Source organism: Salmo salar, chromosome 28, assembly GCF_965601325.2.
Source record: "Salmo salar chromosome 28, fSalSal1, whole genome shotgun sequence".
NCBI classification, from domain to species: Eukaryota; Metazoa; Chordata; class Actinopteri; order Salmoniformes; family Salmonidae; genus Salmo; species Salmo salar.
This window is the reverse complement of record NC_138318.1, coordinates 4,522,809-4,542,175: the sequence shown is the minus strand read 5'-3', so window position 1 is coordinate 4,542,175 and position 19,367 is coordinate 4,522,809. Positions and strand designations below refer to the sequence as shown.

General features: G+C 44.1%; 1 protein-coding gene across 3 annotated transcripts in view; it reads right to left on the bottom strand.

Moving 5' to 3' along the window:
• Nucleotides 1-2,898: 2,898 nt before the first annotated feature.
• The window catches only part of LOC106589304 (thyroid hormone receptor alpha), a 198,664-nt gene continuing 182,195 nt past the window's right edge, over nt 2,899-19,367 (bottom strand). For all 3 annotated transcript variants that reach the window (XM_014179099.3, XM_014179100.3, XM_082970394.1), the window contains one exon: nt 2,899-17,953. In XM_014179099.3, coding sequence (XP_014034574.1) covers nt 17,703-17,953 — 251 coding nt within the window. In that variant the 3' untranslated portion in view covers nt 2,899-17,702. The remainder of the gene's footprint in view (nt 17,954-19,367) is intronic.

Sequence of the window (19,367 nt, the reverse complement as noted above, 5' to 3'; positions counted from 1 at the left end):
GTGTCTGTTACTTGAACTTTGTAAAGCATTTAGTTGGGCTACAATTTCTGAGGCTGGTAACTCGAATGAACTTATCCTCTGCAGCAGAGGTAACTCTGGGTCTTCCTTTCCTGTGGCGGTCCTCATGAGAGCCAGTTTCATCATAGCGCTTGATGGTTTTTGCGACTGCACTTGAAACTTTCAATGTTCTTCTGAACCAAACATAGACCTCTGTAATTGGTTCAGATTTGGTCCAGTTCAAACCAAAAATCTACGTCCTTGGACGTTGAAATCAAGGCCAGTCCGAACAGGACCAAATGATTAGTAGTATAAAAAGACATCCAAAAGATGTCTCCTTCGATAAATGCTTAGTGGGATGGGTCCCAAACACTCCTCAGGGAGCCAATGTGCGCTCATAATCTGTCTTGGCTTTATATACAGTGGCAAGAAAAAGTATGTGAACCCTTTGGAAATACCTGGATTTCTGCATAAATTGGTCATAAAATTTGATCTGATCTTCATCTAGGTCACAACAATAGACAAACACAGACTGCTTAAATTAATAACACAAACAATTATGTTGTTTTCATGTCTTTATTGAACACACCGTGTAAACATTCACAGTGCAGGGTGGAAAAAGTATGTGAACCCTTGGATTAAATAACTGGTTGACCCTGCTTTGGCAGCAATAACCTCAACCAAACGTTTTCTGTAGTTACGGATCAGACCTGCACAACGGTCAGGAGGAATTTTGGACCATTCCTTGAGGTCAGGCCACAGCATTTTAAATCGGGTTGAGGTCAGGACTCTGAATGGGCCACTCCAGAAGGCACATTTTCTTCTGTTGAAGCCATTCTGTTGTTGATTTGCTTCTGTGTTTTGTGTCGTTGTCCTGTTGCATCACCCAACTTCTGAGCTTCAATTGGCGGACAGATAGCTTAATATTCTCCTGCAAAATGTCTTGATAAACTTGGGAATTACTTTTTCCGTCAATGATAGCAAGCTGTCCAGGCCCTGAGGCAGCAAAGCAGCCCCAAACCATGATGCTCCCTCCACCATACTTTACAGTTGGGATGAGATTTTGATGTTGGTGTGCTGTGCTGTGCCGTTTTTTCTTCACAAATAGTGTTGTGTGTACAACTCAACTGTAGTTTCATCTGTCCACAGAATATGTTGCCAGTAACCCTGTGGAACATCCAGGTGCACTTTTGCAAACTTAAAACTGGCAGCAATGTTTTTTTTGGACAGCAGTGGGCTTCTTCCGTGGTGTCCTGCCATTAACACCATTCTTGTTTAGTGTTTTAGATATCGTAGACTCGTCAGAGATTTTAGCATGTTCCAGAGATTTCTGTAAGTCTTTAGTTGACACTCTAGGATTATTTTTAATCTCATTGAGCATTCTGCACTGTGCTCTTGCAGTCATCTTTGCAGGATGGCCACTCCTAGGGAGAGTAGCAACAGCACTGAACTTTCTCAATTTATAGACAATTTGTCTTACCATGGACTGATGAACATCAAGACTGTTAGAGATGCTTTTGTAACACTTTACAGCTTTATGCAAGTCAACAATTCTTCATCTTAGGTCTTCTGAGATCTCTTTTGTTCAAGGCATGGTTCACATCAGGCAATGCTTCTTGTGAATAGCAAACTCACATTTTGTGAGTGTTTTTTTATAGGGCAAGGCAGCTCTAACCAACATCTCCAATCTCGTCGGATTGATTGGACTCCAGGTTCGCTGACTCCTGACTCCAATTAGCTTTTGGAGAAGTCATTAGCCTAGGGGTTCACATACTTTTTCCAACCTACACTGTGAATGTTTAAATGATGTATTCAATATAGACAAGAAAAATACAATAATTTGTGTGCTATTAGTTTATGCACACTGTGTTTGTCTATTGTTGTGACTTAGATGAAGATCAGATCAAATTTGATGACAAATTTATGCAGAAATCCAGGTAATTCCAAAGGGTTCACATACTTTTTCTTGCCATGGTACGTGCTCAGTAAAGCAGTGTCTGGAAGGGATGGAGAGAAGGGTTAGGGGTTCTGGTGGGGGGACACTGGTAAGCACTATTTGCTTTAGTTGCCAGGCCTTTCTTTGTGTGTAAGACAAACAATCAGTCAGCTCTAGAATTCCCCTGTTTACATTCCCATGGCGGTGTCTTTTCCTCAGGAGGGTGATGGGGTCACTGACTGAATGGGGAAATGAAGACTTTGATGTGTCTATGTCAGGTCACCCTCTCCGGGGTCGGCAACAACTGTATGCATCTGGTTTTCAGGGGAAATGGAAAGAGAGCCTGTGACGCAAATTCCGCTTTTGGACGTCAACAAAGTGACAACATAACTCCTCCTCCACATTTGACTGGATTGGTACAATAGTGTAGAAGAGAACCTCGCCCAACAGTGTTTTTTTTTTATTCTCATCCGGACCATAAAGAAAGAAACACCGCTCAGGCATTTCTTTTACGCCTGCTACGTTAGGTTAATGTCAGGTAAACATGGGTGAAGTCCAGACGCAACCACCCTCCCACCTTCCCTACCCAAGCATTCTTTTATAGTGGTCCGCTGTCCACAGATGTATCACAATAGGCCAGGCTACACTCAGTAATACTGTATGTCTAGCTGTGCTGCAATAGGAAACACTGGATCTAAAATTACATTTCCAATGTGAGCTTCACATCTACCCAACTATCACAATTACTAGTCATGAATTCAAATGACAATCAGCAGTTTACCTGCCAGCTACTATTATATAATACCCACTCTGCAATGCACGGGCACAGAAATAGCTCGCTAAGCTGATACAAAGCTTTTTTTCTGATATATCTGCTTACCCAATGATATTGGCAGTCTCAGGTAACCAACTGTTAACAAAGGGATGGAGGAGGAAGCAATAACAGACCAGGGAGCGAGGGAATGTAAATTTAGTCACATATTTATTACATAAATATATAGTAAAATAGACCAGCGACAATTACCATAAAAATATCTTCCTTTAAAATCCTGACCATAAACAAAAGGTTTGAAAAAAATCACATACTGACATTTACAAACACGCTGATTGTCTGGACCTGTCATAAGCAGCCCACCACAAAAACCTGACATCACACCACCCACTGGATTCTTGGCGGAAGGGGGGGGGGGGGGGATGGACGAGGGTACAGGTTCAGGAGGAAGGGGGTGAGGACCGAGTTTGAGAAACCCTGCCATAGCTACATATGAGGACACCGAGGTGTATTTTATTTATTTTTTAAATGTGGAACTCAGTCGGGGTCTCAACTTACCGATGAATTAGAATAGTACTATTTCAAAACTTTGTTGTGCATTAGCAGTTTCCTCTTGTTATATGTAACTCACTGTCAGTCAATCAATTAGCCCATGTCAGTTAACAATATTTAGATTGGTAAATTAAGGTAGTTAGCTGGCTAGACTATCTAAACTTGTTGTAAGGGGCCCTGACCCCTAGGGGGCCCCCATTTGATTTTGGTAGCAAATCTCAGATATCATATTAACATGTCATGGCAAAATGTGTGGGTGGGGGAGGACCTGGAAGTGCCTGCGACACTCCAGGACCAGGGTTGCCTACTCCTGGTCACTGGTTATGCTGGTCTTACCAGCATCGTCTAGCTGGCAGACACGCCTTCGTTGTGTTTTTGCTGGTGATCAGCGGTTTTTGTTTTTATGCTGGTGACCAGTCTTCATTGTGGTTTCGCTTGTGACCTGCCTTCGTTGTGTTTTTGCTGGTGATCAGCCTTTGTTGTGTTTTCACTGTTGACCACACTGTAAAAACCATAACTTGTTTCTACAGTAACTTACTGGCAGCCAGTTACCTGGTTTAACAGTACATTACTGTAAAAAAAAAAATGTATTGTTAAACCAAGTTTCTTTGGAATTTACAGTAACATACTGTAACGTTTTGCACAGTAACGTACAGGTAACTGGCTGCCAGTAAGTTACCATAAAAACAACTTGCTGTTTTTTACAGTGTACTTTTAGTTTGTTTTTCGCAGCTTTTTATCCATTAGCCAATCAGCATTTCTCCACGTGTTTAAAGGACGTGAATGCATCTAACTGGTATTTACAACTTCACAACTGGAAAATGTTCACTTCCCACTTGGTTACAAACGTAACATTACTTTCACAGTACTTTGAAATGTAGGTGGGGCAATGTGCAGGTGAGGGCTCATTAGCATATTTGGGGGTATGGTCTAAAATATGTTGTATTTGTCCCAACCATTAGTGGAAGTGTTGTACCAGTTTAAGTGGTTTTATCGTTATGTTAATAAAGGTTGAGTACCTCATTTATCCACTCCCAGTTCTGTAGTATTTGTGAGAGCTTGTGACAATCAAGAGCTGCATTGTTAAGAGGTGACTGTGCATGTTCCAATAACATAATGGCAGTTGGTTACTGGGAAGTTCATGTTCAATAACATACTGTCAGCTTGTGGGAAGTAGTTATTGGAAAATTCACAGTAACTGATCTCTGACACAACCAAAAGGTTGAGGCAAGTTTAGGCTGGGTCTCAAAGACTGCGTATTAGTTGTCAGCTAATGTTATAAGCTTTCTTGTAATCAGTGAAAGATAGTGTGAGCTTCTGGCAGCTAGTAAGTTACTGTGCTTTTTACAATAACATCTTACTGGCAGTTAAGGCTGCTAGTAAGTTACTGGTAGTTAGTTTCTAACAGTTACTGGCTATTTAGTTAATGTGAATTTGACAACTTTCTGACTGCTGGTTGCCAATTAGGTAATACAAAATTCGCAGCAACTTCCAGGCAACTAACTTCCATTAAGTTAGTGTGAAATGCACAGTAACCTCTTTACAGTGCAGCTCTTTAATGTCACATGCTCTTTACAAAGATTCCAGAATTGACAGTGTTAAAAGAGGTGCTCAACCTTTGACAACATAACCATCATCCAATTAAACTGGTAAAACACTTCTACTGACGGTTGGCACAAATACATGTATTTTAGATCACACACACAAATATGCTAATGAGCCCCACCAGTACATTGCCACCACCTGGATTTCAAAGTGCAGCGATGATTGTACCTTATATTCAAAATATTGGGTAGGAAAATGTGACATTATACTAGATAATCTGCACATGTCCCCTAAAAAGGAAACGACAAGTACCATGTGAGTATGACCTTTTTTGTACCCCAGGGAACAACACTGTAGCCTAACCGTATCCTAATTTTGAGAGTTTGTGGTTATACAGTGCCTTCGGAAAGTATTGAGACCTATTGACCTTTTCCCCATTTTGTTACGTTACAACCTTATTTTAAAATGGATGGAATAAAAAAAAAACTCAGCTATCTATACCTCATTATGACAAAGCGAAAACAGGTTTTTAGAAATTATTGCAAATGTATTAAAAATGAAAAACAGATACCTTATTTACATAAGTATTCAGACCCTTTGCTATAAGACTACAAAATTGAGCTCAGGTGCATCCTGTTTCCATTGATCATTCTTAAGATGTTTCTACAACTTGATTGGAGTCCACCTGTGGTAAATTCAATTGATTGGGCATGATTTGGAAAGGCACACACCTGTCTATATAAGGTCCCACAGTTGACAATGCATGTCAGAGAAAAAACCAAGCCGTGAGGTCGAAGGAATTGTCCGTAGTGTCGTTGTGTCGAGGCACAGATCTGGGGAAGGGTATCAAAAATTGTCTGCAGCATTGAAGGGGCCCAAGAACAAAATGCCTCCATCATTCTTAAATGGAAGTAGTTTGGAACCACCAAGACTCTTCCTAGAGCTGGCCGCCCGGCCAAACTGAGCAGTCGGGGGAGAAGGGCCTTGGTCAGGGAGGTGACCAAGAACCCGATGGTCACTCTGACAGAGCTCTAGAGTTCCTCTGTGGAGATGGGATAACCTTCCAAAAGGACAACCATCTCTGCAGCACTCCACCAATTAGGCCTTTATGGTAGAGTGGCCAGACGGAAGCCACTCCTCAGTAAAAAGGCACATGACAGCCCGCTCGGAGTTTGCCAAAAGGCACCTAAAGACTCTCAGACCATGACAAATAAGAATCTCTGGTCTGATGAAACCAAGATTGAGGACTTTGGCTTGAATGCCAAGTGTCACATCTGGAGGAAACCTGGTACCATCCCACACTGAAGCATGGTGGTGGCAGCATCATGCTGTGGGGCTGTTTTTCAGCGGCAGGGACTGGGAGACTAGTCAGGAATGAGGCAAAGACGAACAGAGCAAAGTACAGAGAGATCCTTGATGAAAACCTGCTCCAGAGCACTTAGGACCTCAGACTGGGGCAGGACAATAACCCTAAGCACACAGCCAAGACAATACAGGAGTGGCTTCGGGACAAGTCTCTGAAATGTCTTTGAGTGGCCCAGCCAGAGCCTGATCTTGAACCCGATCGAACATCTCTGGAGAGACCTGAAAATAGCTGTGCAGCAACACTCCCCATCCAACCTGACAGAGCTTGAGAGGATCTGCAGAGAAGAATGGGAGAAACTCCCCAAATACAGGTGTGCCAAGTTTGTAGCGTCATACCAAAGAAGACTTGAGGCTGTAATCGCTGCCAAAGGTGCTTCAACAAAGTATTGAGTAAAGGGTCTGAGTATTTATGTAAATGCAATATTTCAGTAAATTATTTAATACATTTTAGAATAAGGCTGTAACCTAACAAAATGTGGAAAAAGTGAAGGGGTCTGAATACTTTCCTAAGGCTCTGTATGTTCTTGGTAATAAAGGTGTACCTGGTGGCACTGCTGAAACATTAATGCACTTCAGCCCAAAAGCTTACAAGTTCAAATCCCCAAAGCAATTATGCACACTTTTCATCAAGTGTCCCTGAGCACTGCTATTTTTAAATTTGTGTTGTCAGATTATCTGACAATTATTGACCTGATTCTGGGATAACTTTTAGCAAGGTGCAGAAATGTATTCTTGCCATTAAATCTATGGCCAATCTCTGTCATGCCCACAGACCTGGCGGTGTAGCAGGAAATTCAGGTCATTAGCAACCAAGAGATGGTGAGTTCAAATCCAAGTGAGGTATAGTCTCAGGTAACCAGCATTCAGCAGCATACTGTCCTTTTACAGCAATAACGCCTTAATTCAGCTGTAAAACATCTGTAACTTGTTGTCGTTTAGCATACTTTCATTGAAACCAGTAGCTGTACACTGTAGTGTACTGTAAAATTACAGGAACTTTAAGTGTAGCATTTTCATTGCATGAAAGGAAAACATGGTGGAGAGGGAAAGAACAGGATGGTTCTTCACAACCATCACAGCAGTAAAGAACCCTTCCTGATATGCCTGTATACTTTGGTCCAGCATTGTCTAGCTGGCCAAGCTGGTCTGCTAAACCACGCCCATAATAATCCTATTTCCCAGCATGCCCTATTGCAGTTTTATTTATATAATTGTTTGTTTCAATATCTGTGTTTTTGCATGTACGTTGATTTATTAATCAATTCATTACACAAAGATAAATAACGTTTTCTAAACTAATCCAATCTGTTAGTTGGATTTATTGCACCCGTTACTGAAATGGTTGTTCCAGTTTAGATGGTTTAGGTAGTCTCTTTTATTTATCTTTTTAACCCAGGCAGTCATTCTGAAAGCAGATTGTGGGTGAATAAAATAGTGAATTGTTGGCTATCCCCACTCAGACTGGATTCCAGTTAAGTAATAAGGCACAAGGGGGTGTGGTATATGGCCAGTATACCACAGCTTAGGGCTGTTCTTATGCGTGACGCATCATGGAGTGCCTGGACACAGCCCTTCGCCTTTGTATATTGGCCATATACCACAAACCCCCAAGGTGCCTTATTATTATTATTATTATAATAAACTGGTTACCAACCTAATAGGACAGTAAAAATAAATGTTTTGTCATACCCGTGGTATACGGTCTGATATACCACTGCTGTCAGCCAATCAGCATTCAGGCCTCGACCCACCCAGTTTATAATAGGAATTAGACGTCACCTTGCATAATGTGATTTTACGCAGGTTTTGTGGGTGACCAGCATATGCTGGTACGCTGGTGACCAGTTTCCAAAACACCGATAAGGCTGGTCACCAGCAACAACACAGAGAAGGCTGGTCACCAGTCTATGCCGTTTTTTTCAGCAGGGTACTGTGTGCTCTCTGGCCACCACCAGTTACGGCAGTCTCAGATTAAGACTACAGCCTTGATAGATTTACATGTACTGCTGGCTGAAGGTTTTTGAATTCTGTTTTATGTAACAATAACCACAAATATAATGAGAAGTTAGCTAACGGACTGGTTAAACAATAATTAGAAAAAGGACAGAAATATCCATAAAAACAACATCGAGTGACAAAAAAATGACTCGAACCAGAGAAAATAAAATCCAACCCAGCCATATTGAGGCTCGCCTCTGCGTCTTTCCATTGGTCAGATTTGGTACGATAAAACCCATAGCTTTGGATCATTTTTTGAATAAAATTGGCACACGTGGCCTTTCTCTGGATAGAACAGTGGATTGCAAAAGTTCAGGTGATAGACGTCAAAAAGATCACACACACCCGTACAACAAAACATCGCCCAGAGTGTAGTCCCTGTTCCAGGACTGGAGAACAGTGGAGACAGTAAGAGAGGCAGTTTGACATGGACCCTTCTGTCAGGACCAGCTACTGTAGACTGGATTGAGCAGTGGGTATTTGTGAACTATGGACTCAATTAGACCCCTCTGTTTCTGTGTGGAACTTCTCTGTGAGAACATTTGATCCCTTTTGCTGGATTTCTAAACTAGCTTAACAGAGTATATCACTGGCTGTCCATACAATAAAAAGGCTATAGTAGAGTATTGGTCAATGGGACTGAAGTTTGATCTGTGCTAGGAGGGTACATGTCAGAGCAGTGCCATGAAAAAGACAGGAGACACATTTGATGGACAGCATGGGAAGAGGAGGGGTTAAGGAAAGCACCCTTTGAGGCCTCACATTCAAACCTGATCAGTCCCAACCGATCAAACCCGTTTTCAAACTGACAAACTTTGCATATGCATTCATACATATGGCGTGCTAATTCTCGAAATCAATTTTTTCATTAATAATTCCTTGCTGTCTAGGCGTAACATTTCCGCCGCACCTTTTACAAAAATATCTCCACGATTTACACATTTCAATAGACACATAGGAAGTCCAAGCAGCATAAAGCCGACCAACCAACTATAATCACCTGCCTTTAAAAGCTCCTGAAGGCACTACCTAATAGTGCTAATAACTAATTGGAAAAATATTTGAAAAATGTGGCCTAGTAAGTAACAGACTCAGTACATCACAACCGGACGAATCGCCAGAGCAATCGCTTCACTCCCACTCCCATCCCATTCAAAGATCTTCCCACGTTCTAACATGCACCGCTGTCCATGCCTGAGACAGTGAGCAGGCCACAGTACAGGTCAATGTGCCATAGAAGGGTCATAGTGCTTTTTAATGATTACAGTCATGTGCTCACTCTTACTCAACTTACTACTTGTACACAAGCACATCTAGAGGAGGGCATACCAACACCTAACAGTCACGACTTTGAACACTCCAAGCGCTGCACAATACAAAATGTAGTCGCATAGAGCTGCGTGACCTACTTCTTTCTCTATATCATGCATACACACACGCATGGACGCAGGCGTGCACACACACACACACACACACACACACACACTAACTCCCTTTTTCCTGTTATCGTTGGCAGGATTAACATGGCAATCTGGTGATTTCATTAGATCCCTCTGATCTCTGAACTCGAAAAATAGTTTTTCTGTTGCATCAGAATTGCCTTCATGGGGGTGTTTGCTCTTGTCATTTCTACTTCTGTGACGATATCCTCATAATGTTATTCTTAGGAAACCGAAGCTGGAAAAACCAAGCAAACATACATATAGGCCTATCTTTCCCCCAAGATCCCAACTCTATTGTCTGCATTTTTTCAAAGAAAACCAATGAAAGTCCACACAAATCATCGATCTCTACATAAAATTCCTGCAGTACAGTTTCACATGGGAGCAATACAAAACACAATCAATAAGGCAGCCGTTTCAAAACCTGCAATGCCAAAAACAAGAGAACTCAGGACAGAGGTAACACTATCAACAGTCTGGTTTCCATTTGCAAGCATAAAAGTCATTCCAGCTGAGCCCCTTTTTTAAAGCATTCCTACCAGCTCACATTCTGCACTTGTGAGTTACAACCCCCCCCTCACCCACCCCCGAACGGTTCAGGGTAATGGAACAGTAACCGAAAGGTTTCTAGTTCAGAATCCCTGAGCCGAAAAGGTGAAAAATCTGTCGATCTGCCCTTGAGGAAGGCACTTAACCCTAATTGCTCCAGGGTCACCGTCAATAATGGCTGATCCCTGACTGCGACCCCACTCTTTGAGGGTGCCTCAGGGGGAGTTGGGAAATGCAACAAAAAAAAAACATTTCCACACTCATCCAGGTTACCCACTTGTACATGGACCCGAAACAGGACAAATGTAAGCACCCCTATTTGACCTATTGAACACGTTATTGGCTACATTCTTCAAGGGAAATAAAAATGTGAGTTTATGACAAGGCTGTTTTTCAGAAATCTGTCTCGTACTGCGGCCTCAAAAGATGCTTAGGGAGTTGGGGAGAACAAAGCAGTGCATGTTCAACACACACATACAAACCGACGAAGACGGACACACACACATACACCACAAACAAATTTGAGCCATACCAAGCTTCCAATGTATCACTAAGTATTGGCATTAAGCACACCTAAATAGAACACGTCTGTGGACAGAGGTGCAAAGCTTTTCCTCAGATGGTGAATTGCTGCCATATTGGATGGATCTGTGATTGTTACAATCTGTTTTGTACACTGTATGCGTGTCTGTATGTAGTAAGCAAAGGTGAGACGTGATTCCTTCTGGACCATAGGGTATAATTATTTTTGTCTGCGGGCAAGGAACTGGCCCAAATACAGAAAAGTCCTGCGTGAGTCAGAGTGTTTATCACCAAACACACGCACGTACATTCACCCACCGACACACATACACACACACCGAAGCAGACAGACATTATGAATACAGAAAGACGGATATACGCACAAACCGACACACGCGGGCAGAAGTCCCCTCTCATTTGAACAAAGCTATGAGGATACGGTGCAGTTTCTTTGTATGAGGAAGGGTAAAGGGGGAAAGAACTGGGGAAACCAACGAGAGGGAGCACAGTGCAAACAGTACATAGCATAACATTCTCCATCCATAGGGCAACAAATATGAGCTAACAATTGTGGTTCATCTAAGGTCTATCATCATTTATTTAGAAAATGTTATTTTGTACCTGAGAGAATCCTTCAATAGCTTTCTTACCCAGTCCGGAGAAACAAGGTGCGTGTCTGCGAGCGTGCATGTTTAGAGTAGGTGTTCTAGCCAACACTCTCATGGGTCATGCATGTTAAAACCAGCCATGCAAATTCATATTGTCTCCCAGTAAATCGCCTAATAGGGTCTGACAAGACTAGTTATACTACAGCACCACTCGCTCACATAACGCACTTCATTCAAAACATTTGTAAAAAAAAGAATGTTGTCAACTGCTGAGGCTACAGCGACACTAATATAACGGTTCAACTAATTCTAAGTAATAGTTGAAATGTTGCAAGCGCTATTTGGTCATTATCGGGTCCAATCAGTATATTTAAACTATTTACGCTGACACAATCATTAACTGCTTTTATATTATTATATTCTCCGGAAAGACTCGAGAATCGAGGCTACTGAAAGTGCGTCTCAACTACGTATATGCTGCTATGTCAGTGTACAGTGGGTTAAAGCTGTCCTGTTTATGTGTGGCGACTTGGTTTGTTCAATGATTGTGCATCAGTGCATTCGCTCGTGCCTCTGAGTGGTCTGGCTTTTGACCTCCATGAGGAGAGGTGAGAGATCATCCGGCCATTGCACAAGTGACTCGCATCTCGCCAATCGTACGTCGCCCACTGAGCGCCATGACGTCTTCAATGACGTTCCTTTGGCCGCTAGATTAAATATTTTAAAGCTCATCTATGCCAGCGGTTTTTCTTTTTTTTCACTCATCTTTCTAAAAGAACGATACAAAAATGTAGGGAGTCGTCTGAGGCTGCTTGGGCCTTGTTAGGTAGCACCGAATCGATCTGCTGAACCATGAGAGCGTTGTATCATGTAGACAAATACTGTAACACAGATAGACACATATCACACACACACACACACACACACACTGATTCTGGAGCAGTTAACAACAGCACAACTTTTCTATGACAGTGCCCTTCCAACACTTGGCCTTTTGTCATTTCAACAAGTGGACTTGTTGGACCCCAGGGACCAGCCGGTGAGCTGGGTCATGGTTGGAGACAGAGCCTTTGAGTATCCCGTCAACCCTGGGCCCCACTCATTTGACAGCCCTGACCCTCAGCCCGCACAGAGTAGCAAGGGCCTTTGTACCCAGATCAAATCAAGACCAGTGGGATTCATGCAGTTGAGTTGGGTCAGGGGAATCCGGACAAGGTTGAAACTGCTTTAATTTAAACATGACTGCCAGTCTGTCTCACCAGTAAAGGGAGCACGCTTTTGGAGTGGTTGTAAGGGATTTGCATAGGCATCTTGCTACTTGCGTTTCTTTTTTTGTTTTCACAAAACTCTACATTTGACATATATGTGGAGCAAACGCAGCCCCCCCCAAAAAAACCGAAACATCACAGACAATCTCCTCCCTCTCCCCATGTTTCAGCCTGTTGGACTGAACCATGCTAAGACTGCTGATGAAAGGACAGGGTAGTTGGGGGATTCCATGAAATGGGCTATCCCAAATTAACATGTAGCCAGGCAAGCTGTGGTTTACGCGTAGCTTTTATATTGAGAATATTGACTGATTTCTCTTTTAGCGAAGTCTTGTAATCCCCCCTCCCCTTCTAAACGGCAATATCCACTACACCTTCACATCCTCTGTCTACTGTGGCTGCTACCCACTCCCGTCGTTAACCTGGAGAGACCAGTCAGTTGGTGGACACACAGTGTATAGCCTTGACTGTATAGCGCTTTGAGCTGTGGCCAGGACATAATGTAGGGATGGCTAGCTATCTCTTTGCAAAGAATAGGAGGCACAGGGATGCTTAACGTCACGGGGTCACTTCTGAATACGGATCGACAAGCGCGTGTGAGAGTGCACACACAAGCACACAGATGTACAGTATGAAGCGTTAATATACATTGCATTCCCCCCCCCCCCCCCCCCCCCCCCGCTTATTTTACAAGATGGTGGGACGCAGGTGCCGGCAAAGTTGGTGCTCAAGCCTCAACATCCAGTTTGTGAGTGTTGCATATGTTTTTACATATACTGGTTTTTCATATTTCATATTTTTTTGTATTTACATCCTTGGTTGTGGCCAAATTAAAACAAACAAAAAAATTATAAAAAAAACAAAAGTATTTACAAAAAAACATACTGTATATATTGCACCTTGCAGATGGGCAATATTCTCAGTTTGTTTGCGTGTAACGTTTATGTGACACCACTGTCCATTCTGCTGGTGAGCGGAAGTGAGGTTGTGGGTACCGGGCTCAGATCCAGCCCCGTCCTATCAGCTACATTCAATACCATATAGCACTCAGCCATTACAAAAGACCCCCCCCAAGCTCTGGGCCATTCACATTTGACGTCACTATCTATGGTCGTGGATACACCTGGGAGGGGCCAACTGCCAGCAATCCATTTCAGCACCTGTTGATGATGCGAGACTTTACTTTATGTTGTGTCCACAATCCTCCCAGAACCAATTTAATAGGTAGCGAGCGCCAAGGCTTGTGGGTGAGTCTTTTTGTAATTGCTGCAGATGCGTACATGCCACAAGCACATATATACCTCAATGTTATTTTTTGAATGTATTTACGCACTTCCACATGTGCCTGTGAATCATCACTCCTCCCAAGTTCCTTTTGAGTTTTGTGTTGTGCGAGGTATGAGAAGATTGTGTTTCAGTTTCGGTTGCATTATTTTTCCTGTTTGTGATTTTTTTTCAAAGTCTTCTTTCATAAAAAAGGAAACAACATACATACATACACATATATAAAATAAAAAAAATATTCCTGTTTTTTGTTTGATGTAAATTCCTCCTGAAAAAAGGGACGGACAATCAGACAGATACACAGACAACAGAACAGTTGGCTTATCAACACAAACTATAGGTGATGTGAAATGTCTATGTTACGCTGCACGCATGGTCAAAAAGTGACTACGGCTGTTCTTTTTTTCTCTTTTACGCAAAGCAGTTTAAGCGTAAAAAAAATACAGAAACATCACCAAAAAAAAAAACGTTGAGATAAAATGAAGGAAAAAAGATCTCCAAGCGTTTAACTTTTGTTCAGGAGTCTTTTTTTTTAAAGTCCTATTTTTCTCATTTCACTTTTCTGGGTTCATAATCATTATCATCATATATTTCTTTCTCAATAAAAATTCAACTCAGAAGGTAAAAGCAGCATTTCAACCAACCATTTCACACACACACACACACACCCAATAGGCTCACAAGAACTATGGACCTTTTTTTCCTGTCATTTACACTGGTTCTTTGTCAAAGAAGCTTGGAGTTTCATACCAGCTTCCATTGAATGGCGGTTCTGTTTCTGTTGCCGATCGTCTCCATGTGAAAGTTGGTGGCTCTCCTTTATGGAGAGCTGAAGGTGGGGACTCATGTCTCAATGAGGGAGTTAAGGGGTTCATAACGGTGCTTTGACAATGGGTGACAATCCCCCCCTCGAACCCACGCCATATGAAGGACGGAAGGAAGGGCTGATGCCCCCCAGCTTCTTTCTGTCCCGCTCCCTTACGCTCTCTCGTTCACCTCGCTCCCATTGCTGCTTTGCCGTTCACATTCATTCGGTAACGCCGCTCTAAGTGAGCGGTTATGGCCAGCCTTGTCTCACAAGGGAGAGGCATGGATTCAGTTTGGTGTACATTTTTCAGACCTACCGTTGGCCTCCTACATTGAGTTGGGTGAATGGGTGGTTGGGCAGGGGAAGGAGTATGTATGGGGGGGCTGGATCTGGGTAGACTTGGAGACCAATGCTGAGAGGAGAGTGTATGAGTGACAAACAGACCTCGGACCATCCCTCCCTCACCCAGGGACGTCTCCAGCCCAGAGTGGATGAGGGTTGGGGAGGAGGGCTGTTGGTTTAATACTGAAAATGTGACAGGGTTGGTTGGGAGCCCTGTCCCAGTGGCCTATGTTATACAGAGTAGGCCAGGACTCTCAGAGGAGGGGGCATGCCTGACAGATGACTTGGGGCTAGGTTTGAGGATTAGGGGTTGTATAGTTGCTGATGAGGGTGGGGGGAGGGGTTGGGACTACTGCAGTAGTGTGAGGGGGCTCTGGCTGCTCCACTAGAGTGCTCTGAAGTCTGGTAACAGTCGATTTTGGGTTGATTCCACCTACGGCGGTTGAGGTTGCTGCAGTTAGGCTTGGCCGTCTGCTATGAGTACCCGCCATCCTGATCCCACTCACCGCTCGGCTCCGTGTCCTCACGCGTTCCTCCACATGCTCCCGGAATACTGAAACGCATCCATCCATTCATCCCTCCCGCCGCCTCGTTCAGTCGTTCACAAACTGCTGCTTAGCGTTCAATGAAAATTGGTTGTCTCTTTCAACCTTTTTTTCCCCCTCAACAGTGCTAAACCTGCCCGTCTTACGGCCTGGTAACCTTGGGGTTCTCCGCTTGCTCGCGGTGTATCGCTCCTCCAGCCAATCCTCTTCCAGGGCGACAGCCGGACTGTACATGCAATTTCCTCCGTCGTGTGATTTATTGGCTTCGGTTTCAACTGAAAGAAAAAAAAAGAGGGGCTCCAAATTCGAAAAGTGACACGTGGTCCCGCATAACAAAAAAGAGAAAAGCCGGACGTAATGGCTACGTTCCCCCGAAAAAGAGGAGAGAAGTCAGTGAAACCAATGAGGTCCCCATAGGGAAGGGCAGGCCCTCCTGTCTTCAGTGGTATTTCATTACAACTGAGTGGTAGTACTGAGATTGTGTGTTTGAGGGATTTGTCTTAATGTATGTGTGCTTATGAGTTTCCACCCATGCACATGCACCTATGTGTGTTTGTTGAGTATCCTTAAGAGAGTGTGTGTGTGTGTGTGTGTGTGTGTGTGTGTGTGTGTGTGTGTGTGTGTGTGTGTGTGTGTGTGTGTGTGTGTGTGTGTGTGTGTGTGTGTGTGTGTGTGTGTGAGGAGGCTGGGGGCTGCTGTCCTGTGTCCAGAGGTGAGGTAGAGCCTGTCGGCACAGGAGCAATGGTGGCGCCCCAGCCTTGAAGGTGTGCCCACTTTGAGGTAAATGGCAGACGTCATTGACCTTGCCCTTTCTCAGTGACTGCTACACTAACAACTGAGTATGGAAGCTTGGAGGGGCCATACTGAGCTGAGTCACACATGCGCAGACTCGGACTAACTTACCCTGCAGGTCAGGGCTACATCACTGCAATGTGTACAGTAAACATGGCATTTGAGTTTCTGAGGTGTGTGTGTGAGACATGAGTTGCCTGCCTTGTTCACTGCTATTCAGACAGGGTGTGGGAGTCTGTATGGATGCTGTTCAGTCTCCAGCCACTGAATCTACTTGCCAGCAATTTAACTCTCTCTCTCTCTCCCTATTCCTCCCCTCTTCTTTCACTCTTACTCCTCTGAGAAAACTCCCGTCAGTGGGCCCCCTTCCATCTTCCCCTCTTTCCTTCGCTGCGATAACTTTCATTGGAGAGAGAAGGGCTCAATTGTCATTCATAAGAGGGTCTACTGCTGGCACCAGCAGCACGGGCAATGACAAGGCACGTCTGCCGTGTGTGTGTGTGTGTGTGTGTGTGTGTGTGTGTGTGTGTGTGTGTGTGTGTGTGTGTGTGTGTGTGTGTGTGTGTGTGTGTGTGTGTGTGTGTGTGTGTATCAGTCACAGGAACCGGCCTAATGACAGAACTGAAGGTAGATACGGAGCCACGGTCTGTAGTTTTACACATTTCAGACAATTAAAGGAGACTTATAAATATAGCACCTGACTTGTTTCAAACATGATCACGCTCATGGCTCAGTTGCGTTGGGAGGTGATAGTAGGTACTGGTAGCTTTGCTCTATGGTAGGCGCTATACGGCACACGCTCAGGACCTCTGTTTGTGTGTGACAGCGTCTCCTGAATTCTTGTTTTACACTAATTCTGAGACTGAAATTAGCGGACCAGTTTAAAACATGGTTGCCATCATTTCAAACAGGTGCAAAGCTGTGAAGACCACCATCTAGTGGCACAGAGTGACAACTGAGGTGCCTCCAATATGGCCCTGGGAAGGGACCCAGAGTGTGTGTGTGTGTGTGTGTGTGTGTGTGTGTGTGTGTGTGTGTGTGTGTGTGTGTGTGTGTGTGTGTGTGTGTGTGTGTGTGTGTGTGTGTGTGTGTGTGTGTGTGTGTGCGTGGGATGGGGATGCAACTCCCACTGGATAAGACTGCTCAGACAGGGAGGGCCGCCAAACTGATTCCCCAAAACAGGTATGAAGAGGTGGTTGGTTAAAAGCAAAAATCATTGTTTGTTTGACTCCTGCTGCTGGTGTGTGGTTGTTGCCTGTTATTTACCACGTAAATGTCGGCGAAACACAAGTCCTGCCTAAACCCTTCCCCGCTCCAGAAAAACGACCATTCCTTTCCCAAGTTGCCCCACTACTATTCGGCAGCGGGCAGCGCCACTCACACTTCCTGGTCCTCGAAGACCTCCAGGAAGAGCGGGGGGAAAAGTTCAGTTGGGCACTCCACCTTCATGTGGAGGAAGCGGCTGGCGTGACACGCCCCAATCATACGCAGGTCCGTCACCTTCATCAGCAGCTTGGGCCAGAAGTGGGGAATGTTGTGTTTGCGGTAGTTGATGTAGTGTTCAAACGCCAGCAGGTAGGTCTCCTGGCACTTCTCGATCTTGTCACTGCTCGTGAGGCCCGAGCGGTCTGTGACCGAAGGCAAGGGGAGGAAGAGGGTGGGAGGGAGGGAGAAGAAGGTGTGTGTCAGTAAACAGAGAGGGTAAAATTTCACCTAGCCTATCATAGGAAAGGAGGACAAAAAGAAAACATATTTTTGTTACATACATACATTTTACATACTACCTTCATTGTACTTTTATATACAACATGATTGGACTCCCAATCACGGCCCGGATGTGATACAGCCTTGATTCGAACCAGGGACTGTAGTGACATCTCTTGCACTGAGATGCAGTGCATTAGACCATAGATGCCACCTTTCCAACAAGTCAGTTTGTCAAATGCCTGCCCTGCTAGAGCTGCCACGGTCAACTGTAAGTGCTGTTATTGTGAAGTGGAAACGTCTAGGAGCAACAATAGCTCAGCCGCGAAGTGGTAATCCACACAAGCTCACAGAATGGGACTGCCGAGTGCTGAAGCACATAGAGCATAAAAATCGTCTGTCCTCGGTTGCCACACTCACTACTGAGTTTCAAACTGCCTTTGGAAGCAACGTCAGCACAATAACTGTCCGTCTGGAGCTTAATGAAATGGGTTTCCATTGCAGCCGTACACAAGCCTAAGATGCGCAATGCCAAGCGTCGGCTGGATTGGTGTAAAGCTTGCCGCCATTGGACTCGAGCAGTGGAAATGCATTCTCTGGAGTGATGAATCACGCTTCACTATCTGGCAGTCCGACGGAAGAATCTGGGTTTGGCGGAAGCCAGGAGAACCCGAATGAATAGTGCTAATTAAAGTTTGGTGGAGGAGGAATAATGATCTGAGGCTGTTTTTCATGGTTTGGGCTAGGCCTCTTAGTTCCAGTGAAGGGAAATCTTAACGCTAAGGCATACAATGGCATTCTAGACGATTCAGTGCTTCCAACTTTGTGGCAACAGTTTGTTGAAGGCCATTTCCTGTTTCAGCATGACAATGCCTCCGTGCACAAAGTGAGGTCCATATAGAAATGGTTTGTCGTGATCGGTGTGGAAGAATTTGACTGGCTTGCACAGAGCCCTGACCTCAACCCCATCGAACACCTTTGGGCTGAATTGGAACGCCAACTGCAAGCCAGGCCTAATAGCCCAACATCAGTGCCCGACCTCACTAATGCTCTTGTGGCTGAATGGAAGCAAGTCCCCGCAGCAATGTTCCAACATCTAGTGGAAATCCAGAAGAGTGGAGGCTGTTATAGAGGGGGGACCAACTCCATATTAATGCCCATGATTTTAAAATGAGACTTTTGACGAGTAGGTATCCACAAACTTTTGGCCACGTAGTGTATATCAATGGATAGATGGATGGCTAGATGTATATACTGAACAAAAATATAAATGCAACAATTAAAAATATTTTACTGAGTTACAGTTCATATACGGAAATCATCAATTTAAATAAATTC